Source organism: Colias eurytheme, chromosome 11, assembly GCF_061535395.1.
Source record: "Colias eurytheme isolate Ceu_HAF_F1 chromosome 11, ilColEury1 Martin Lab GWU primary, whole genome shotgun sequence".
Taxonomy (NCBI): Eukaryota; Metazoa; Arthropoda; class Insecta; order Lepidoptera; family Pieridae; genus Colias; species Colias eurytheme.
Window position 1 is genome coordinate 441,483 of NC_142990.1, and position 26,213 is coordinate 467,695.

At 33.0% G+C, this 26,213-nt stretch overlaps 1 protein-coding gene across 1 annotated transcript; it reads right to left on the reverse strand.

The window, feature by feature from the left end:
• Window positions 1-752: 752 nt before the first annotated feature.
• Window positions 753-11,839, reverse strand: LOC149904308 (uncharacterized). Its single transcript, XM_090107025.1, has 2 exons — window positions 8,206-11,839; window positions 753-883 (listed from the first exon to the last, which is right to left on the reverse strand). The coding sequence occupies exons 1-2, from the start codon at window positions 11,837-11,839 to the stop codon at window positions 753-755; spliced, it is 3,765 nt and encodes a 1,254-aa protein (XP_089963151.1).
• Window positions 11,840-26,213: the final 14,374 nt, after the last annotated feature.

Here is a 26,213-nt window from a genome sequence, read left to right on the forward strand (position 1 = left end):
TAAAGAAAAAACTAAAAATAAGTTTTGAGTACCTTAATTTTTGCCTTATGATATAAATTTAAGACCGTCGAAATTTTGAACACTATCTAAAATTAAACAGTTCAGAAATATACATAATATACATTTTTTTAAATATTGCGCTTTTCGGTGTAACAGACAGCCGCTTCGCACGTCGCATCCGTGTGGCACATTACATATAAGGCTGCCGACACAAATCGCTCGCCTTATGAACCTCGCGAGTGCAGGCGCGTCTCACCGACGCACCTTAAGTAAACATTCAACCGTTAACTGAATATGATGGTAAACAATACACTAGGTATTGTTTATTGCTAGGTTCGTAGTTGAAATTTTTAGTGCCACATAGAGTTATTCGTATTCTATTTACTTATTTGTTTCTACTTGCTGCACTTGCTGTACGGAAAACTAGTATAATAAGGAAAACTTTATAATAATGATACATGTAAAAATATAAGTGGTTTTGTACTTTTAAATCCAAAAAAGGAACAAAGTATCTGGATTTTCCCTTTGCTAGTAGCTTATCATCATTCAATACGACAATTATAAAAATCGAACAATCAATCAGTTAGGACAAACACTTTGTCAAAACACTATAATTTACACAACTAATCATAACGCAAAACTGTAAAATAATATCCAACAAACTTGACAAAGGAGAATTTCCAACTAACTTAGAGTTGAGTGAGTGTTCCCGAAACCGCGCAGTCTAACTAAGTGGGTTCAAGTCGGTGCAATTAATTAGACACGCTGCGGTGCGGTTTATCAACTGGGCTACTCGTACCTCCGATATTGTGGAGCCTGTCTTGCAAGTTTACATTGATACCCGTGGATAGCCGCAGGTCTTGCTGTTTGAAGGCTTGGATTTCTGGTGGAAAGAAGATTTGTTTTTTTTTACAGAGTAAATGATATAATTTAAAGGAAATTATAATATATGATCGTATAGTGAGATAGTGACTTGCTTTATCGCATTACGAAGACTATTTAACAGATATAAAACGTGATTTATTCAGGAGTCTGCTGGTTAAATATTTATATTTATTAAAATATTACAAGACTTAATATTATTTTACTCAATAATTCACTACGAATACTTATGTTACAATACCTAGAAACCAATATAACAGACTACAAATACAAAAAAACTCGTATCTCCATTATCTGAACATGTTCGGAACTAGTTTTCAATTCTAGACGAGTTGCGAGATATTTTCTGTACACCGAAACTTTTATAAAGAATGATTTAGTTGGAATCGCTTGATAAACGGAGTTTTGAACTACGAGTCTCCACGATTAACTTTTTAGCAACAATTTGCTCGAATGAATACAAGTTGAGAAAATGTTATGAGATACAAATAGAGCACGTGCTGGACTGTTTTAATATGATACGATAAGTTTCTGAAGTCGACCAGCTTAGAATTGATTTGGGAAGGCTTATCTATACTAATATAATAAAGCTGAAGAGTTTATTTGTTTAAACGCGATAGCCCATTTATCGAGGAAGGCTATAAGCTATATGTATATCATTACGATACATTTATTTACAGGAGCAGAGCCACGCGGTTGAAACCGCTAAGCACAGCTAGTGACAGATACAATAAAATGCTTAAATAAAGTTGGAAACATTGTTCACGACAAATAATCGATTCAGAAACCGGTTGGTTATTTATGTTTGTGATGAGTTTTGAAAATTGAAGAAGGCGTGTTTTTCCTCATTACTGCAGCTAACAATGTGTGTAAGTTTTTTCAAAATCGGTACTGTTGCATTGGATTAATAGCAACGAACAGAGAAAAATTGTAGTAGTTTCATTTTTTTATAAATTCACGACACGTGAACGAATGATTATTCAAAAGAGATTATCTCTATAGGTAAAGAATACAAATTATCAAACCCAAGATGATGAATAAACAAAACAAACAATACAACAAAACAACAATATTCCTGACAACGTCAGTTCCTCGTTCGAGCTTTATACCGATGAGTATAATTCGAATGAATAATGTTCTGTCACCTGTCTGCCGCCTTCCCTAATCCCCGGGATTCTTGAGAACTTGTAAATAATATTAAATTATAATTTTCAGTAACAATTTTCAAATGTCTCGATTCAATGTGCTAATTGGTTAAACAAATTGAGATATTTTTGCGAAAGAATGATAGAAATTACAGTGGCATTATTTCATGTCAAATCTCCTTATAATAAATTTCAAAATCCTTTTCAAATTGTGAGAGCATCCGATAAACGGAAAAAAAAATTAAAGTCACACACAAACCACTGAAGCCTTTTCTAGCAGTATTTTATTAGATATTAAAGGTTTAACATTGTAGCATAGATAGCTCTTGAAAAGCATTCCTTCCTGTCATAATTTTTACCCCGTGACCACCGAGTTCCACCGCTGCATTAATTAACAAAATTTAATTTGAACACAAAAAGTGTTGTCATAACAGGCCACAAATTATTCCCACCAATTAAGGAGACAAAAGATCGCATATACGCCTAGCCGTTGACACCTGGTATTAATTTCCCCGGAGAGGGCTAAATTTTATCCCAATTTCCCGGGAAGTGTTAACTTGCAAGTTTTGAGACTTATTAGTTTCAGTAGACGATGATATATCGTAGCACAGCTTTTAGTATGTTATTACGAAATTTTAGACTACCGATTAAATACTGATAGTAGTTTCAGTTTTTATGTTTTTCTTTTTTTAAATTATTAATACATAATAGAACACTTACCTACTGGTTTAATGCGAAATTATTATTAATGCTTGAATAGAGTTAGACAAGTACAATATTCATAATAAAATATAATAACATTTCCAATATCAATCATTCATTTTTATATTCACACTACGAAAAGACAATAATAAATACAAATTCTTTAATAAAAACAAATGACAATTAGTATCACAATGAATTAGGCCACAAGCACCAATAAATAACGATATTAAAACAAACACTGGAAATATTCGAAAGCCGTTTTATCGCATGCAATTCAAGATAAAACGGCCGCGCCATGCATTTCAATTCAAATTTAACAAATTTAAATGTTGGAACTTTCAACGGACTGAAATGTTTTCTTAATTTGTAACAAACTAAATGTAATGTGCATGCCAGCTGCAGGTTAGCGATTAAATGCAGTTAGCTGTTATTCATAGTGAATAAACTTTATTTGCGACTAGTTGTGCCCGCGACTTCTTCCGCGTTGATATTGTTTCGAGCCCGTGCCTTCACTCTTGTGATATTCGGATAAAAATACCATAATATTTAGCTTGTGACTGCCACGCACTAAGAGAAACAAGGCAGCTTCTAATAGGCTAAGCTTACTTGACTGACTGCTCTATTGTAGAGTAATTTTTAAGTGGCATGAATGTTTTTATTACATTATTTGATTTTTTTTACATATTTAGATAGTCCATTTATCGAGAAAGGATCGAAGGATATATCATCACGCTAGGACCGGGACCAGGACCGGAGTGGAGCAATGCGGGTGATACCGCGGAGCACAGCTAGTAATAAAATAATTGTTAATAAGTAATTATGTTCTACTGGAAATTTACTACATTTAAGTCCATTACTTTTGCTGTAAGTATTCTCACACAGAAGTATTCACAGATTTTCATACTTGAACCATCAGTTAAAGCAGATTTTAGATGGCTCGGATAAACTGTAACAACGGGAGCAATGTGTTAACTTGTAACGTGATACAGGGACTCATATAAAATTCCTACATTGCTTTGTACGTGTCACGAATATTAATTTCATGTAGAACGAATATTTTTCATCTCCACAATTTCTTTATTAACAGTGAAATGGTTGTAAATCAGCGCTGTACAGTTTATATCATCACTTCGTGTAAAACTTAGCTTCTCGCGATGTGTCTGTCTATCCCCATGTACATACATCTTTAAAATTACGCAACTTATTTGTATGTGTTTTTTTGAAGTGAAACTTCTTTATCGGGGGTGGGCAAAAATTTTGTGAGACATTTTTTGCGTTACGCCGCGCGCGTTACATTTTTTGCGTTACGCCGCGCGCGTTACATTTTTGCGTTACGCCGTACTCGTGACATTTTTTTCTTATCCCTACCACGCGTGATTCGACGTATACTTTCTCCAGCGGAGTAGGGATATCGTATCGTTTTAACGTACGTCCTACCACTTTACTTGACCGTTTTTCTATTGCACTCGTATTTATTTCCAACGCTCTATGGTGACGTGATAATATTATATTAAAGTGATCAGCACAATCAAAGTGTTTATTTTAATTATTCTAATTCCAGTGAATTTAAAAAAAAAGTAAGTAATTACATATCTTTTTCTAATACTTAGGTGTAATTATGGTATTTATTTTTCTAAGTTATTTAAAATTAACCTCACTTTTTGATTGTATTTTTCAATTTTTTCAATTTTATTATAATATGTATAGATAATATGTATAGATACACTAGCACGTGGGTGGAATTATGTATAAATTTTTTCTAATACTTGAATGTTATTGTGGTACATATTTATTTTTCTAATTCTAAAATATTTACAGTTATTCTCAGTTTATGATTGAATTTTTTAAAACACCAACACGTGGGCGTGATCATGTTATTTATTTTTCAAGTTATTTAAGCTTAACCTCTGTCTTAATATGTACATATATTATGTACTATGTGCGTCATTAATTTCTGACTGTTTCGAGATTTGATGCAAAATAAAACAGTGTGTAAATAAAATTAAACAATTGAGTAAAAGTATAATTTCATAGATAACACGTTGAGAATTTCCCTGTATAAATATATATACATATCTTGTATAAATACATACATAATATGCCTATAGATCTTTACTCAATTGTTTTATTTTATTGATTTTTTACAAATTTTATTTACACACTATTTTATTTTGCACCAAATTTCGAAACAGTCAGAAATTAATGACGCACATATTATATTATATACGTTTTAATATAGAATATTTTTTATTTTACAACCTTTACAACTCGATCATTAGGAATTTATTACCTCTATTGTTCGAACAAAAATAAGTTACCGACTTTAAGAACGTGCCGACAATGTAAGTACACAATTATTGTTTCTTAGAAAACATTTTAGGAGTATACGATAATAAATCTATGACTCACGTAAACACGTGTTTGCTTGATTGGTGTCAGGTGTTCAATTATAATTTTATGAATTCAAAATTTATAAGAATAAACCTCAAACTCTCTGTCCAATCAAAATCCGCCTAAGTCGAAATCTTTATAAGCTGAAAACGGCAGTGGCCGGCGTAAATATTCAAATAGGTAGCGAGGAGCGAAGCGACGAGCATCTTAGGTTAACTTTTGAACTACCGCACGAGCCGAGCGAGCGAAGCGAGCGAGTTGCAGCAGCGGCCGGTGTAAATATTTAAATAGGTAGCGAGGAGCGAAGCGACGAGCATCTTAGGTTAACTTTTGAACTACCGCACGAGCCAAGCGAGCGAAGCGAGCGAGTCGCGGCAGTGGCCGGCGTAAATATTCAAATAGGTAGCGAGGAGCGAAGCGACGAGCATCTTAGGTTAACTTTTGAACTACCGCACGAGCCGAGCGAGCGAAGCGAGCGAGTTGCAGCAGCAGCCGGTGTAAATATGTAAATAGGTAGCGAGGAGCGAAGCGACGAGCATCTTAGGTTAACTTTTGAACTACCGCACGAGCCGAGCGAGCGAAGCGAGCGAGTTGCAGCAGCGGCCGGTGTAAATATTTAAGTAGGTAGCGACGATCGTGTGACTAACGTATTTCTTTAATATTGTATATAGTAAATTATTTTTTGAAAAATAAGGACATAAAGAAGTTTCACTTCTTACGTGTGTACTCTTGTACACGCACACATTTTTTTTTGTAAAGTTTTTTGGTCCCGATATCCCAGATTATTAGTTAGTAGTTAGGTACTACTACCCGGTACTACGCAAGCCGAGAAGTGGAACAAATAAGTTAATAGTTACAACGGACTGAAATCCAAAGAATACTACACTTTTGAAAACGTGCTACAAGTACTGTTCAGCGATTTCCAACGTGTGTAATCTACAAGTTATCTCGTGACAATGTACTGTATAAAAATGATATAAAACTTTTATTGTTCGCGAGATTTTATCCGCCGTGAAACGTAAACATAGCAAATGATTCCATCGCGGTATGATCCGTTTTATCGCCTGTTTAAATATATGCTACTTTAGTATACTTACGATGTTTTATAATATTATGTTCTTGCGTGTGATATAAAGGTATAGTATAGGTACAGGTATAGTATGATAGTAATATTTATGTATAGTTGAAGTTATTACGAAATAATTATTTTAATATGAATAGTTTTGCATCCGCAACATTTCCTTTGTTATAATTTTAAGATCTTGATCAAGGCTTATAAGAATCTATCTACTTATAAAAATTAAGAAAAAAGTACACAAAAACTCTATCTCATTAGCAAACAAAAATACCAGGTCAACGATATTTATTTCAAAATTCCTTTGATATGGAGAGGAAGTTGTAACATATTCTTGTATTTGCATTTTTTTCCAAAACGTTTTATAAAAGGCGAAATTTTATTCGTCACGTAGCACGTAGAACCCTTTCGCTTACTCGTAAATATCCAAGGTTACATACGCGCTCACAATTTTTTCCAAACTTCTGCGCTTATGGGCCATGAAATTTACGGTATAAATAACAATATCTTCACCGCGATGCGCGTGGAAAGACAAACATTCTTCAACCAAATATTTATTTATTCATCTAGCCTCTCCTCGTGTCTAAGCATGCTTTTGATGCTTCATAGTACGTAGAAATTATTAACAGTTTCGAGATTAAGTAGAACAAACTCTTAAGTATTCACATAATAATATAAAGCATAATTATTAGCACTTCAAGTAAATTTTCAACATCACATTATGCCTAACAGAATTACAGAACAGTAACACAAATACAGAAGACATATTAGCAATCTGTAGAGGTAAGAATTCATAATTTTCATTACTCGTACTCTTATGTCACGTTTTTAAGGCGGTCAAAAATCTTTTTATTCATCCCTCAGCCAATTTCATAGCCGGACCCTAAATAAGTTTGTAATATTATCATTGTTTTCGCGCCCTCCTCCCCGGAGAGAGGCCTCATTTGAATACACCCTGTTTATTGTAGCCGACTTTTTCCTTCATTTTTCAGAATTATCGAATTGTGCTGGGTAAATAACGTAACGGTGTTCTCAGTGATCACTGTTACAAATAATAGGTTATTTATTTAACTTTTAAGTTTGTCATACTATTGTTAGTTTTTGAGAATTGAAAAATATTTGAAAGCTTACTAAACTACTTATCCTAAAATTGACTTAAACCTTTTCCTTCTGTATAAATTGACACGTTTTGGCGGGATTCACTTAAACACTCAACACTTTAAATTACTTTATTTTTACTTTAACACAATATTACACAAGTTACACAAGATCCACAAGATACACAAGGCCGATAATCGACATGAAATTTCTTATACGTATTCAACAAAACATTTCGCTAGTGCGATGCAAATCTAAAGTGTCGCCATCTATTGGTAACTTATGAAACTAATTGTCGTAACTTGACATATTAAAACGTAATTAGACATTCCGCCCACCAAGGACTAGTCCGTAACAAAAAAACAACTAAAATATACCTCTAAACAAACAAAATATAACTAAACAAAACGTAACCGCCCACCGTGATACATCAACGTAGTGGCGTTAAACTAGTAACCAAACAAAATACATCCGACACTTCAGTCAACTGACCTTCTAAAGTTTTAAAATTTTATAAGATATTCTATTCTATTAACTAATCATTTTATTTAGGCAAAACACTAATTTTACTCAACGGTCGTTTTAAATATCCATTCTTACACTTAATCGTTACAACGCGAGTTATATTATCTGATCCAATATGTTTGTTTACAATTTTTCCTAAAATCCATTTAGAAGGTGGAACGTTATCATCTCTAATTATACAAATATCATTAATATTAGGTTCTTCTAATTTCGAATTCCATTTATACCTCTGATTTAAAGTAACCAAATATTCTTTAGACCATCTACGCCAAAAATTATTTACCATTTTTTGAATAACATTCCATCTTTCTAATTTATTTATATTACAATCATCATAATTACGATCACTTATATTTATAACTGGTTCACCTATTAAAAAATGACCTGGGGTCAGTGGGAGAGGGTCATCTGCTTCACTACTTATAACAGAAATTGGCCTAGAATTAAGACATGCTTCGATCTGTGATAGTACTGTAGCTAATTCCTCATACGTTAAAATGCTGTCACCTATAACACGTTTTAAATGGTTCTTAGCACAACGCACTCCGGCCTCCCATATCCCTCCAAAATTAGGTGATTGCGGCGGTATAAAATGCCACGTCGTAAATTCAAATGTAAGAAGTTCCGCAATTTCATTAGGTAAATTAGATTTAGCAGAGTCAAACATTTCTCGTAAATGTTTGTCCGCACCAACAAAGTTTGTGCCATTATCACTGAACAAGTCCTGGCAACGTCCACGTCTAGACGTGAAGCGTCTAAAAGCGGCGATAAATCCCTTAGCGGTTAAATCAGTTACAGCCTCAATATGTATAGCCCTTGTGACCAAACAGACGAAAAGACAAATGTAGCCTTTATAAGACTTTGCCCCTCGACCTGGAGAAAACTTAATATTGACTGGGCCTGCATAATCAACACCAGTTGCCGTAAATGGCTTACAAGGCTTCAGTCTAGTATCTGGAAGCTGTCCCATCAACTGCACTCTCGCTGCTTTCGAATATCGTAAGCACGTGAGGCACTTCCTATAATGTTGTTTTGCTAGATTCCTACAGCGTACTATCCAATATTTTGTCCGAATGTAATTCATCATGATTTGCGGTCCACCGTGCAAAGTTTTTTCGTGAGCATCCGATATTAACAACTGGGTAAGATGAGACTTAGCTGGCATAATAATCGGGTGCTTCGTGTTATGGTTTGCGTGAGCCTTAACAATCCGACCACCGACTCTTAATATTCCATTTCGATCTAAAATGGGACAAAGAGTACGAAGGGGACTTCTCTTCGGTATATCCTTTTTATTCTCTAAATCCTTGATTTCTTCATCAAACGCAATTCTTTGAACCTGTTGAATACATTTCTCTAATGTTTCATTCATTTCATTTACTGTTACAAACTTCGGCAAAATTTTTCTTTCTTCCTTCTTCAGTAATATTCTTCGACAATATGAAATAACCTTTAGCATTTTAGTCAAATTAGAAAATTTTAACCATTCAAAATCTTCAAATTTATCTTGTTTAACTATTAATGATACTTGTCTTCTTTCTTCATCTGTATCTACTATCTCTGGATTTTCCATTTCAATGTTTCTGTTCTTTAACCATTCCGGTCCGTACCACCATAGTGAATGAGAAAGTAATTCAGTTGGAGTTAAACCTCTAGATGCGCAATCAGAAGGATTGGCTTCGGTTGAAACATGACCCCACTGATCATAATCCATAATAGTTAAAATCTCTGATACCCGATTACTTACAAATGTTGTCCATTTGCTTGCACCGCCCTTCAACCATGCTAAAACGATTGTAGAATCAGTCCATCCGTAAATGTTATCTTTGCATACCTTCATCACTTGAGATACTTCGTTCACAAGTTTCGCAGCAAGCACAGCTCCACATAACTCTAAACGAGGTATAGAAACTTCCTTCTCTATAGGTGCTACTTTTGTTTTAGCTGATACTAACCTGACATGTATGGATTCATCGTTATTGATGACTCTTATAAAAACTGCAGCAGCATAAGCAGATCTTGATGCGTCTGAAAAGACATGTAGTTCAACATGACTTTGACTAGTGCAACAAATCCACCGTGGTATTTCTACTCGTTGAATATCCTTGCATTGCTGTCGTATGTTAAGCCACATTTCGTTCAAATCTTCAGGTAATGCATCATCCCAATCTAAATGCGCCTTCCATATTTTTTGAATAAATAATTTAGCAACAATGATTACTGGTGCAATCCAACCCATTGGATCAAACATTTGAGCAATATTAGATAAAACTTGTCTTTTCGTGACTGGAAATTTTATCTCCGGTAAATTGATTGTATAAACAAATCTATCTGAACTACGATTCCATGAAATTCCTAAAACTTTTACCATATTATCAACCTTAATTAGCATAGATTCTTCATTTTCTTTATTATCTTCTCCAATATATTTTAATAATTCCTTACAATTAGAGCTCCATTTTTGAAGTGTAAATCCTCCAGATTTCATTAATTTATTCATTTCATTGTAAATAATTTTAGCTTCTTGTAATGTATCACAACCTGTCATTAGATCATCGATATAATAATCATTTTTAGTAATTTCTGATGCTACTGGAAATTTGAGTTTCTCATCTTCTGCTAAACGTTGTAAAGTTTTAACAGCAAGATATGGTGCACACGCGGTTCCAAATGTTAGAGTGAGCAATTTAAAATGTTTAATTGGTTGATCCGGTAAAGTTCTCCATAAAATTCTCTGAAAATTTGTCTGTCTTGGATTAATAAGTACTTGACGGTACATTTTAACAAGATCAGCCACTATACAAATTGGATGGGTTCTCCACCTCATTAATATATGTCTGAGATCTTGTTGGATTTTTGGTCCAATCATAAGATCATCATTTAATGACACATTATTTGTTCCCTTACTAGAAGCATTAAAAACTACACGAACCTTTGTTGTATCTTTATCCTCCCGTACAACAGCATGATGCGGAAGATAGACAGCCGTTGGATTATCTAAATCATCTTCTTCGACTAAAGACATATGATTAAGAACTAAATACTCTTCTATTACTCGTCTATATTCCTCATATAATTTAGAATTATTCTTAAGCCTTCTTTCTAAAGTGACTAATCTATTCTTAGCTATATCTATCGATTCTCCATACTGGCACTCAGAATCCTTATTTTTAAATGGCAATGTAACAACATACCTTCCATCTCGATTTCGTACAGTTGATTTTTCATATAGCTCTTCACACAATTGTTCCTCTCTTGTAAATTTCTTAACAATCATATCTGGTTCAGCTTCTAATTCCCAAAACCGCTTCAAAAAATCATCGTTAGTTCTAACCTGTAAATGAAAACTGTTAGCCTTATATTTATCTGAAAGTGAATCAGATACCTTGCCCGATAAAACCCAACCAAAGGCCGTATTCTGCGCTATTAAATTTCCCTTGGGTTGTTTCATCATACCTGTTAATAAAATCTCAGCATAAACTTCTGCCCCTAATAAAATATCAATCTTACCTGGTGTTGCATAACCTGGGTCCGCTAATTCTACATTCTCGAGTTCGAGCCATTTAGGAGCATCTAATTTCACACATGGAAGCATAGACGTAAGTGAAGTTAATACATAAGCCTTAACATTAATAGAAAATTCTGAGTTATGACGCGATTTTAAACATAGGGTTACTACATGTTTAATATGCATTTGACCATCTCCCAGACCTGATACTAAACTATTAACAGATGTACGTTTAAGACCGAGTAACTGAACAGTTGCTTCAGTTACAAAAGACGCTTGCGAGCCTTGGTCTAACAATGCTCGTACCATAAATAAGTTACCATTATTTGACTGAGCCTTAAGTAGTGTCGTAGCTAGCAGAACATGATAGCTTTTATGCTCTCTTTTGGCAAAATTTGCCACAATCTTTGATTCTACTAGCGTAGACGGAGTTTTATTCTCAATCCCATCATTTTCTTCTTGTGTCCTTTGAGTGTTTTCAATGAATCCTGTCTTCTCTAAATGCAACATAGTATTATGTCTACGTCCGCATTTCTTGCAACAAATTGATTGTCGACATTTACTTACAATATGTGTAGGTTGCAAACAATTAAAACATAAGCCCTTACTCTGTACGTGATTTCTTCGTTCTTCTACTGTTTGCTTCTTAAACTGTGTGCATGCATTTATATAATGATTATCACCACAAATTGAACATACATTCTCTGTCTTCTTATTCTGTAGGATAGCTCCGTGAAAAGAACTTTTAACCAATTGCCTCTTTTGTGACGTCTCATGTCTTATATGTTGCTTTCCAGAATCTACCATCTCTAAACTCCGAAATCTTGCTTCTAAAAAATCCACTAACTGTGACCAAGTTGGCAATTCATCGGCACATGACATGCTTATCTGATTCTCCCATAGTTTATGTGATTGTACATCGAGCTTTGAAACCACCAAATAAATTACAATTGCATCCCAAGTTGCTGTTGGTATTCCCATATTATTTAGCGCTTGTAATACTGATGTAGTTGTGTCCAGAAGTTGCTTAATCGCTTGTGCAGATTCACTATTAATTTGTTTTTGTCCAAATAACTTTTTTAGAACAGCATTTAAATTATATCTTTTATTATTGTATCGTTTTGTTAATTGGTTCCAAGCCTCTTGGTAGTTTTTATCAACAGTAGCAAAATTTCTTAATAAATTCTCAGGTTCTCCCGAGACACTACTCTTTAAATAATGCATTTTTTGCACCGGTGATAATTTTTCGTTATTATGAATTAGCGACAAAAACATATCATAGAATGTCTGCCACTCCTCATATTTGCCCGAAAATGTTGGCAAATGTATTCTTGGTAGTTTTACATCGTCACTTGTCATCGTATTAATTGATGTTGATATCGGATTATTGGGCACTTCTTCAAATTTTTCTTTTAGTTCCGTTACATGGTCTATGTAAATTTCTTCAAACTTGTCATAATCGTCTTCCATAAAATATGTCAAGGATTCTCGTTGTTCCGATGTTACTATTTGAATTAGCTCTGTATGATTCCGTTTAAATTCCAAATAAAAATCTTCCAAATTTTTTATTCTAGTTTCCAAATACTGTTTAGTGATTCTACTTTTCGGACTCTTCCTAAAATTTTGTTGTGCCTTTTCTAATCTAAGTAACAAATCCGCTTGACTTTTAATTAATTTTGAAGCCATTTTAGTTTAAATATTAATAATTTAGTTTTATAAATTTTTCTTCTAAAATTATCAAAGTCTCAATAATCTTCCAAGTCTATAGAATAATCCAGAAATTTTAAAGTCCATATAATAAATTCTCAAATTTTTCCAAGTCCTTAGAATAAAATCTCAAATATTTTCTAAGTCCATATAATAAAGTATCAGATTTTTCCAAGTCCTTAGAATAAAATCCCAAATATTTTCTAAGTCCATACAATAAATTCTCAAATTTTCACAAGTCCTTAGAATAAAATCCCAAATATTTTTCTAAGTCCATATAATAAAATATGAAATTTTTACAAGTTCTACTTATCGGAAATTTTTCTAAGTCTTTCAAAGTCCAAAGTCCATCTTAGGTTTCGGCACCATGTATAAAATGACGTTTTGGCGGGATTCACTTAAACACTCAACACTTTAAATTACTTTATTTTTACTTTAACACAATATTACACAAGTTACACAAGATCCACAAGATACACAAGGCCGATAATCGACATGAAATTTCTTATACGTATTCAACAAAACATTTCGCTAGTGCGATGCAAATCTAAAGTGTCGCCATCTATTGGTAACTTATGAAACTAATTGTCGTAACTTGACATATTAAAACGTAATTAGACACCTTCTTTTTCTTTAGTTTCAGGCAGGAAACGCTTCAAATCCGTCGTCATCTGACATCAAACACAAACATCTTCTTGTTACATACACTGTTTTTAATGTTTATACAAATTAAAGTAATACGAGTAATACATAAGTACACGAGAATTAAAGCACTTGAAAATTAATTACATACGTGTGCCGTGAAGTGACACTACGTCTAGAGCCGTGAATATTTGATGGGCTTCTGTAACGATTAGCAAGCTACAGTCACAGTTCCTTGTGAAATTTTGATTTTGTCAAAATCTTAAATGCACGTGTGACCTTTGAATTGTAGATAATAAATTTGAATGTTTATCTCGCTTTTAAGTGTTTTTTTTTTCATCGAACAAACAAGTCGCGTCTTTAATACATAAAGGAAATGTCAAACCTAGGAGGAGTAATGGTTGCACTGTTAAAAAAATAAACTTGGTGGGCAAACGTTATTAAAAATTATTTGTAGAAACATCAAATTCAAAACGTATTTAACGATCGGAAAAAGATCGTAATCTGCGTCTGCTTTACTTTTAATTTCATTTACCATCTCTTAACAGTCCTGACATCAATTAATTACAATTAAGAATCTACCGGTTCAACAATTAAATACATTCTAGAGAGAAAAATTAGTAAGAAACTTTAACTTTCTTGTTAATTTCCTACGCCTTCACTTCGAACTACTAAGTCTACGAAAAAATAGTGTAAGATTTATTCTTCGCGCTAACAATATCACAACATCAATAATAAATATTATGTATCAAAACTCAATCCTACAGAAGATTAGTTCGCATATATGTGACATATAACAATTACGTAACGCGTCAGTGAATATACCATCACCTCCGAAAATAGCACCTTAAACACGTGTAAAGGGATGTGCTAAAGTAACGGTGATCACAGTGATTTATAACAGTGATTTTTCAGCGAACATAAAAACGATATTTCCCTATAATTGAGTATTATTTCGTAACAGTTGAACGTACGAATTATCTGGGGATTCCATTCGAGTACACAGAATTATTTGATTTGTTGTCATTCTACACGGTAATGTTATAGAGAAAAATTGTGAACTGTTCGTGTATTTTCATTTTTGCTTCTATAAAAAGGAATATCATAATATATCTTGCGTTTAAATGTAATTTTGCTTGTCTTTCTGTTGCGGTGAAAGATATAATATAATAAGTGCTTTGAAATGTATGTGTAGGTACATAATATAATGAATCAGGTTTTATTGTCCTAATTCGGTTGTTTTTTTTTTTTCTGATCTCTACTGGAATGAGGCTGAATCGGTTTTATGTGAATAATTGAGCTTCTCTCATGAATAATATTTTTAATAATGCTTTACTCATTTCATAATCCAATTTGAGATGTATTAGATGTTTGGACGATTATTATCATGCCGTACGGCATACTGACCTATCTTTCAGTTAGTTTTTATCTTTAAATATTTTTAATGATCATTCTAAATCAGTAAGAGTTAACATCATTTTAAATACTAATAACAATAACTCTGTAGGTAAATAAGACTCTATACTACGTTGCATTATAAAATTAATTTTATTGTCGACTTGCAACCAAGAAATGAAATCATTCAAATATGAATATTAGTTGGAAATCGGGATGAGAAAAGATGCGAGTTTCTAGAAAAAACGACAAAGAAGTAATGGCTTTCATTTATTAAATCGATTTAAACTCTATGGAGTCGCTCAAGGATTTTCTTTTTGAGTTATATATATTATATACGATGGATTTTTTTTCTTTCTTATAAATTTTTTGTGTCTCTCGATCATTGTATGGGGTATTTAAGTTAATAAACAATTATAAGACTGGCTTAAATACTATTTTTAACGTAACAGTTTAGCGACACGTTCTTAATCGCGTAATTGTAACATGTCATAGCATAAATAGAACTACTTTACTACATCTAGCAGGGCCTTACCGGCCAGTCAGTGGTGTAGACTGGTCGACGAGCCAACCATGTTCTAAATAGAAATCTAACCTTCCTTCCACAGTCTGTAGTAACCGTGACGAAAGTACTGTGATTCCCCACAACACCCTAATTGATGTAGTCAGTGGCTAACTGTTCCAGCCAGTCACTAAGACAAGTGAAGGTAGTTCGGTCGGACGTCAAATCATCAACGTCCGAGCTCCCAGACAATTTCTGCGAATGCGCCGAGTATCATTTCATAGAACTCGAAGCTCGACAAGTTTGACAAGTTATGAAGTGACATCTGTATCTCAAGTGACAATTTCATTTACCAAATTATGAAATAACATGGAAATAACCAACCAAAATAAGAATGTGAATATGTTTATCAGTGTTTAGTTTACAATTTCCATAGTACAATTGATGATAGAACCTGCTTACGTTGTGATATGTATTTATTTCACATCAAATTTAAATCGACATAATATATTTCATACGTTAACGCTTCAACTACGTTGGCCAAGTGTAATTTGGCAGCACATAACAACAAACTTTTTAGATATACCAAATTACTCGTGAAATTTCCTAGTTTGAAAACAGATGATACGAAAAATACGTAGATCGATTGAAAAATCAATACATATACTTGTCTAGTCTCGATTGTTCTGAATAAATAAACGATACTGCCAGATGTTTTAATGTAGCTAATCTGACGTCAGGTCATGACCTAAAAACGTAGTGAAATAACTAAATATTTCCTTTATTGTGCATAAACAATACACGTTATTCAGTGCATGCTGCATCGCGTATGCAAATGTGCTGCCAGCGTTATCTCGCAAGGGGATTGGCTCCTCTCACAGAGATTCAATTACCTTCGTTTGAACATAGAGTAGATGTACCATAGATGCTATACGGAATAATATAGTGGCCTAGTTATTAGTACATAGCTTATTATATTTTTGAAAATGCAGGACAGCGACCTACTTATTACAACTCTTTTGCTACTGTAGATTTTCAGAAACAATATATTTTACTTCAAAAATAATAATTTCGTATTCGATAGAGTTTTTATAGATCATAATTTTATAGCGAATCGGAGAAACAACTGATACAAACAGGTAAAAAATCGTAGACAGAGAGTTTATTGAAATTGAAGTCGTAATGAAATATCCAATTATTAACTTTCGTATTTTTAATTCTGCTGAAATATAAATTCACAAGTTTTCTCTGAATATTTCTAATCTACGTCACGTTTGAATAAAACAACATCCCACGAGATCTGACGCCGCGTCTAAGAAAATGGAAGAATTTGATGAATAGCTAAATTAGCTGACTGTTAAACATACTCTAAGTGCTTCATAAATTTAAAAGTTCAACAAAGTCAGGCTTCGACAAGTTATTAAACTGAACAATGAGTGTATAGACTTAATAATAATCATTTTTAAAATCGATATTTGTAAAAATATATGTAGTTTTGTACCTACTTTTGTATTGTATAAAACATATAAATTTATAAATATAAATTTATAAATGTATAAAACATTGTAACAGAAAAGTATTTTATTGATAATTATTTGCTAACAAAAAGCTTTCCTTAACATCTGTTAAAAGCTTGTTCGAAATCATAAAACATAATCCTAAATATCCTGTTTGTGATAATCGATCGTATGTCAGCTTTATTATAGATATTATTTAGACCCGTCTTAAGGGCAAGGCTAAACTTGACCATCCGTCCTTTCAAAGTAAACATCTTTTAAGTAGGGTTGTCACACAATGTAATTTAAATTCACACTTAACTTATTTTATTTCTCTAAATTTGAATCTAATACAGTGATATTTTACAATTATTTTCTATTATTGATTCACGACAAATTTTACTACGTAAGAAGTCATCATCGTACTATAGGTACATAATAGGTAATGTACAAAATTTTTAACGAAATTTTTAGCATCCACAACACAACTACCTACCTATCCTATTTGCCATACTGAAAATCTTAACTTTTATTTCACAAACAACAATTACACACTACCTTCAAAAACGGCTACTCTCACTTTTTGGCAGCCCTACCGGTACCTACCTACGTAAGGCGAAACAATTTAAGCCCCCAAGTCTGGGCTGGGTACTGGGTATCTATTCGGAAGCAGTGCAATTCGACATGTTTTCTCGACCACACGCGCTCATGAATCATTTATAAATGCAAATTGTTCTTGTTACCAACTGTCCGCGATTATTCACGGCTATCTCTGAACTGTGTGTTTATAATTTTAGTATTCAGATACCCGCCATTGTGTTCTTGATTATTGGGATATCGGGCTAGTAATGTGACGTCATATTTTGTAACTTGGTTTGGCTTGAAAATACATTTCAGAATAACGCACGTCTAACATAAGCAGTAGTAATGTTTTTAACAATAACCGTTTTTAAATGGAAATCTAAAGTAGTTGATTTATTATAGCAATATCTGCACTATCGTATGATGCATGCATGCATGCTCCTTATACCTTTTTATATAGAAACAAATAAGCTCCCCAGCTATTACCTACTAACTATGGAACTTCTTTAACCAGTATAAGAACATACATTACATAGTATGGTACATTATTTCTGAGCTTTTTTTTATTCTAGGTCAACCTAAGCGGACACGGAAGGCAAGTCTATATTTATACGCATCAATACCACTTCTAAGATTAATGGAAGGAAATTGCTGATTAGGTTCATATCCTTTTTAACTAAAATTGATTTCAAATTTCCTGGAAAAAGTAATATCGACTTCCCGAAACTTGTAATTGTAATTAACATTTCAGGTTATAACAATCTAGTTTAACGAAAGCTTTGTAAAACAAATTCACCCGTGCAAAGAATATTCCAATATAAAATAAATTATGCAGGTCATTTTATATTTAATTTCAGTCATCACAAGTATTTACCTTGAAATAATTATAGTTTGGGTCAAGTTGAGTGCTTATTATATGAATAAATCAAATGATTTCTTATTAAAGTCGCTTTGATGTTATGGTTGGTTTATTCAAACAACATGTTGGTTAATTAAAAAGTGTGTTCAATCATTTAAATGTACCACACCATGTAGTTTACCATAGGTAACGTAAGGTCACATTACTTTTTCTGTTTGAATAGAGAATATACAAGAGCTTAGGTATATTTTGATTTAATCGTGTACACGAAATATAAATGAACAATAAACTGCTTTGCTCGTAGTATTTATCACATATAGTGACCCTAAAATCACTTTACACCACAAACTTACCAATACCATTCGATCGTAATTGACTAATAATTATTTGAGTGATGATTTTAATCAGTCGAAGTCCCAAGTTTTCACTGGAACATCCTCTAAAAGGTTTAGTCCTGTCTTTCCATAAATTTAGTTTTAAAGGCATGCAAGAATCTGTACCCATCGAGTCATGAGTGCGATTCGGCCATTGTTATATAGAAACCAATCTCGATGTTCAAGCGTCAGGTTGCACTTTAAATTACGGATTTTTACTTTCAAATCTTCAAACAATACCCCGTAAATAGAGCGAGGGCTTGTGCAATTGTCTGTTTTTTGTAGAATCTCATTTGAATTGTGCTAGTTTAAGGTAATATTCTGATAATTTTGTTTTATGAATGTTTATATTTCCTAGGAATAACTGTATAAAATCATAATATTCTACGTTTATCATTAACAGTGTTTTTATGAACCTTGTTGTCTATTTTACAGATAGGCATTTTGAATCTGCGTAATACCTCAGAGTTTTTGAGGACAAAGGTCTTAATTTACGTGTGCCCTACAATCACTCGCTACAATGAACTTTGAATTAACTTTTCAGCGAAATGACGACTGTTCAATACATTGGCCAATATGTATTGTTTCGTAGCATTGGAAGCACTCTCCATAAATAAATCTATATGCATTTGTTTCATAGCACGCTTCGTAATCACAAGATAAAAAGCCATAGCCAAGTCTTAGAATTATATGATAAAAGATTCCAGAAACCTTTGTAAATACCTACATATCGTAATAGAATAGAAACTTCTCAAATCGTGAATACATTAAAACGATGTGGGTGTAATACACAATAACATGGCATCAGAAAAATAATTCGCCATTTATTCGGCTTCCACAAAACCATTCGTGATTACGTTCATATCACGCGGTTGTTATCTCAAACCTAACTTATATTGAAAAACTTGAGACTGACAATCCATACAATTCTGCGGAGTAATTGCTCGGTGAATATCAGAAATATTTTTTCGCATGTAAATTTTGTCCTTGGAGGAAATGTCTTTTGGAACTTTTGATTAATAAGATACTTTTTCATCTGTGTGTGTTTTATGTTTGGGCTCTGAATGTTGTAAACGATTTGTGATTGAATGTTAATTTTTTGAAGGGAAAATACATGTGTATTTTGTTACTTAAACAAGGTATGAGAGCAATAGAGAGCTTCTTATAAGAGATTAATTTCAGAGAACTATACTTGCCTGTTGCTGTCACTGTATCTTCAGCAGCTAAACATATTTTAGCTAGCCAAAAAAATAATATACATTTCTTTGGCTATTGAGATTTAATATCAGGTTTCTTAAAAGTGTTAATAGAGTTTTGATAGAGAAAATAATAACTTGAGAAAAAGTTCTGGCGGTTTTTTTAAATAAATAGAACCTTGTAAAAGAGCGGATGAAAGATATTCATTTGAACAAGAAATATCCATTATACACATTTAAATATAATTGAATTATTGAAGCATAGAATACGATGTTATAATTTAACTAAATTGAAACAAACAGCTAAACCCTCTCTTACGTGTAAGCCCACTCTATGACTAGTTAGACACTGACGAGTCGGATTTACCCGGCAAATACATGGGTTGATCCAGAAGTAATGATAATCAATATTAAACAAGGTCATTACAGTTAAAATTATTATGTATTCCTCTAGATAGTCTTCTAACTAGATAATATACATCGATATTTTTTTCTTAAACTTAAAAAAAAAACTTTGACTTCATCCACAAAAACCCCTCTACTGCGGCCATCACTTCGCTGTCGTCTTAAAATTTCTTGCCTCGAAGGTGTTTCTTGTGCCGAGGAGAGAGATAGAAATAACTAGGAGCTAGATCTAACAAACAGGGTGGGTGTTCAAGCATTTGGAATGCCGATTTTTGAATGGCAGCCATTGCAACTGACGCTTTGTGATCTGGTGCGTTGTCTGGGTGAAACAGCATTCAAGCCCGCATTTTACCATGTCTCTTTTCCTTACTAACCTACCGTAATCTTTTAATTTGGTCTGTGTAGTAAGAGCCCAATATAGTGACTACCTTCTTAAAATATCCCACCATAATTATTCCTTCAGCGTCCCAAAAAACTACCGCTTTAATCTACCCCACTAATTTTCACTTTGAATTTCTTCATCGTCACTTTGGAAGCTCGCATCCAGGCCATTGATTGTTTCTTGGTTTCAGCATAAACATGGTGAACCCGGGTAACGTCCATGACCACAAATCGTGACAAAAAATTATCCTGATCTCATAAAAAATTTGGAAATTCACCCTCTAAATGTCGAATCGTTGTTTCTTCTTTTCGTCGGGAAACATTCTGGCACCCACGGTTCACATTCAAATTAATGTAAATACTTGGAAACGTGGCCTGTTGATATGATTTTTTTGTGATAACTTAGTGAGTACATGAGCAAGCAAAAAATATTTATTTTATATTTTTATGTGCACAGGAAATACCCAATTATCATTACTTTTGGATCAACCTAGTATAACCCACATCTGAAAATAACTTGATTGGTAAAATACGAATATATTTATTTCTATTTTACTCTTAAGATAATATATTTTTAGGTTACAGGATTCAATTATGAAATTAATTGTCACTGTCATGAGATAATAATGAAAGTGAAGAAGAAAAAACTAAACTACCGTCGTAATTAGGTGTATAATATTTACACAATATTATATTATGAAGAGCCAAAAAAGAAATAATTTTTCCACTTGTAGTGCTTGGACTTACATTTGAGAGTAAGGATAAAATATTAACGAAAAATTATATTAATACAATAATATAAATTGTTCGTTATAGGTACTAACCAAAAATAGTAATACCGTCATGAAAAAATAGCTGGAAAAAAAAGGGTTAAGAAACGACGTTGAAAACAATTAACAAGACAAAGTTTGTACAAGACTAAAGAAAACAAAGTATTTAATGCTGTAATGGATTCCACTTTAAGTTTTTACTATGTAAAGCCTAACAGAAGTCTAGAATACTGAATGACCTTGCTAGTTGCTGGGTACGGTGACGTGAATAGTTTTTATTTTTTCTAAGTTTACACATCGTTTCATAATAAATACGTAGAACAAAATTTATGAGAATATATTTTTTGGAACACAATATTCATATCGTATTATTGTGTAGTAGTATGTACTTATGTAGTAGGTATCTTTGATACTTACATAATTTTATTTATTTATTATTATTTTTTTTTTCTCTTCTTTTTGCACTATCCCATTAACTTCATACATTTCCTTTCCATCAGGTTGCCTGGTAGAGATTGCTGCTTAGCAATAAGGCCGCCTCTTGTACAAACTATGCCTTTCTTATGTATTAATGTTATTTTTGTCATATTTTAGTTTGTGCAATAAAGAGTTATAAATAAATAAATAAATAAATTGCCAACACACCAATATTTTTTATTGGTCGTGTGTAATTATTATTGTCACCTGTAGGACGTAGTTGTGTGAATATGTATGATCTATACCATTTCTTACAATAAACTGAGTTAGTTAGTCTTGTTATAAATTATGTCTAATAATTTCGGAATCATATTTTTTCATACATATTTTTTGTAAATATTGTGATTTCATTTATATTTTTGGTGGTGGAACGATTAAACTTCCGTCGGCATTTTTAAGTAACGAAACAAATGTAGGTAGATGTCGTATTATCACATCAAAGAATAAGGTTGCCCCTTTAACGAAACTTTTCATTGAAAATTTATACTATACTTTTTGTTCCGTATATGACAGTATTAACCAGATAATATATTAAAAGATAATTAAATCATAAAACATTAAACATGTCTTTTTACCTATTATAGTAACTGCGATGACGCTACCGCTCGTCACTTTGAACTCTACCTTATGCCTATTGACCTAACTACTGTTCTGAGTTGTCAATGTCTTGAGAAGAGGCGATTAGACTCCTAAGTAACTAAGTACTTCGTGAATGTTTCAGAGCGTTTAAATGGACTAAAAATGGTGTAACTTCAATGAATGAGCCTTGTTTTATTAGATTTATCGTGTACTAGCTGCTCCGCGCGGTTTTATCCCCGTGGCTCCACTTCTGTTGGTCGTAGCGTGATGATAACCTATAACCTTCCTCGATAAATGGGCTATCTAACACCGAAAGAATTTTTCAAATCGGACCAGTAGTTCCCGATATTAGCGAGTTCAAATAAACAAACAAACAAACTCTTATGTTTTATAATATCAGTATAGATTAATAATTATCTGTTTTGAAGTATGAAAGTCGTTTTACCGAGTAAATTCACAACAACTTTTGATTATAAAGCCTTAAATACTACTGCTACTTTATAAATTCCTTTCGTCGTGATAGAAAGCTGAAAAATCAGATAGACAAAAATATTTTTATAGCTTTGGTTTGCAAAATTTGCCTGCAAATAGAAACAGTAATTTTGAAATTGCAATATATTACAAATGTATAGACTTACCTCTTATTTATTAGGTGCTTAAAACTGACGAATTCACAAATATTTTTTTCCGTCAAAGAGTATCTTACAATAAAATAATGTATGAAAACGCAATACATTTATTTTGTATATTTTAAATAAATAATATTAAATCCAGTGTTTTGTACTCTATAAAACATTAAGCGGGGTCGGGAACCGACTTTAAACTCTCGAAACAGGTCAGATTAAATATTAAATAATATTATAAATAAAGCACGTTTTTAGGGTTCCGTAGCCAAAATGGCAAAAACGGAACCCTTATAGTTTCGTCATGTCCGTCTGTCCGTCTGTCCGTCTGTCCGTCTGTCACAGCCGATTTACTCGGAAACTATAAGTACTACAGTGATGAAATTTGATGGGAATATGTGTTGTATGAACCGCTACAAAAATATGACACTAAATAGTAAAAAAAAGAATTGGGGGTGGGGCCCCCCATACATGTAACTGAGGGATGAAATTTTTTTTTTCGATGTACATACCCGTGTGGGGTATCAATGGAAAGGTCTTTTAAAATGATATAAAGTTTTCTAAAAAACATTTTTCTTAAAGTGAACGGTTTTTGAGATATCAGCTCTCAAAGTCGTAAAAAGTATGTCCCCCCCCCTCTATTTTTATAACTACGGGGTATAAAATTCTAAAAAAAATAGAGGTGATGCATGCTAATTAACTCTTTCAACGATTTTTGGTTTGATCAAAGTATCTCTTATAGTTTTTGAGATAGGTTGATTTAACTGTAATTTATTATATTTGCTGCTACGGAACCCTTTGTGCGCGAGCCCGACTCGCACTTGGCCGGTTTTATTATTTATAAAGGGGCATAACTTGCATGTTTTTATCGCAATAATTATCATGTTTTATTTAACTCTTTTACATTCTGAAAATCTGCATAATATGTGTATATGTAATATTCACTTATAATACCACAAGAGCTTCAAAATTATCGGGTATTTTCCGATAGGTTCGTTGCAAACAAATGAAGGAGTCAAGTTTTTAGTAAAGATTAAAAAAAACCGGCCAAGTGCGAGTCGGGCTCGCGCACAAAGGGTTCCGTAGCAGCAAATATAATAAATTACAGTTAAATCAACCTATCTCAAAAACTATAAGAGATACTTTGATCAAACCAAAAATCGTTGAAAGAGTTAATTAGCATGCATCACCTCTATTTTTTTTAGAATTTTATACCCCGTAGTTATAAAAATAGAGGGGGGGGGACATACTTTTTACGACTTTGAGAGCTGATATCTCAAAAACCGTTCACTTTAAGAAAAATGTTTTTTAGAAAACTTTATATCATTTTAAAAGACCTTTCCATTGATACCCCACACGGGTATGTACATCGAAAAAAAAAATTTCATCCCTCAGTTACATGTATGGGGGGCCCCACCCCCAATTCTTTTTTTTACTATTTAGTGTCATATTTTTGTAGCGGTTCATACAACACATATTCCCATCAAATTTCATCACTGTAGTACTTATAGTTTCCGAGTAAATCGGCTGTGACAGACGGACAGACGGACAGACGGACAGACGGACATGACGAAACTATAAGGGTTCCGTTTTTGCCATTTTGGCTACGGAACCCTAAAAATGACGAGCGCGAAGCGCGAGTGATTTTTCCTGAAAAACTTGACGACTTTATTTGTTTGCAGGGAACCTTGAGGGAAATGCCAGATAATTTTGAAGCTCGTGTGGTATTCGGGAGATTATTTTTCCGTCCCAAATGTCGGCCAATAATTTCACAATTGAATTGAACCTGTCAGTTTGACATCAACGACCAGAGAAAATTTTCAAAAAATTATATATGATACCATGTAGGTTGTACCACGTGACGTCGAATGGTGCAATTCTATTGGTCGATATTTGGGTCGGAAAAATAATCAGAATTATTACTATAATAAGAAAGATTATATAAAAAATTATGTTTATTACCAACATAAACTTTCACATTAACACGAGAGACACTATTTTATATCAAATTTAGTATGATATTATGTAGTTGCAGGTGTGTATATTGCGAGTATGTTGTCTAACAATCCAAGGAAGAAAGAAAATTTTCCATGCAATAATAAATTAATTTGCATTATGTACAATATATTAGATTCAAGATAATATAAATTATATTTATTACAGAAAAGGTTGTAAACGTCGATGTTGGTAGCGGCCGCCGTAAATACCGGCGCGGCTCGTCTGGCGGATATCAAAGCTCTTTGCATACTGGCTGCAATATTTATAATATAAATAAAAGAGTATATTTTGTTATACGAAAATTTGGAGCCTGTGCTCCTGGAAAAAAACAATTTGATTATTATAATTATCTCTACATATTATAAATGGAAGTTATCTACGGTCGCGATAAACTCAAAAACTACTGAACTACTTTCATTCATTCAGCAGTCAGATAGTGTGGTTTTCGAGGAAGGTTTTAGTTGTATACGTAGTATATTATTATTAGTCTGTGGTTTTAGTATGTAAGTTCAGTCTTAATTTGCTAAGGTTAATACTACGTGCGCAAAGCAACGGGTAGAAAGCTAGTTTGGCTATCTTTCTACTCGCTCTGCCGATCCACCAGGAAGCCATTTTACCTAAGAAAAAGAAAAAAAACATTATACAAATAACTACCTACCTATTTTCTTTCTTTAACAAACAAAACTTACCTAAGTCAGTAATAATGTCACTTAGGTACCTGATGGATGTGGCAAAATGTGTCCTTATAAATATTATGTTATACTAGCTTTCTGTCTGCGGCTTCGTCCGCATTTTTAAAGAAAAACTCGAATAGTTCCCGTTCCTTTGGAATTTCCGGGATAAAACCTATCCTATGTGTTAATCCAAGTTACTCTCTATATGTGTGCTAAATTTCATT

Excerpts from the sequence above, each read along its gene's own strand:
- LOC149904308 (XM_090107025.1), bottom strand. The coding sequence starts at position 11,839 with ATGTTGCATTTAGAGAAGACAGGATTCATTGAAAACACTCAAAGGACA. Across the intron at positions 884-8,205 it reads CCCTCTCCCACTGACCCCAG|AAATCCAAGCCTTCAAACAG; the intron begins GTCATTTTTTAA and ends TCTTTCCACCAG.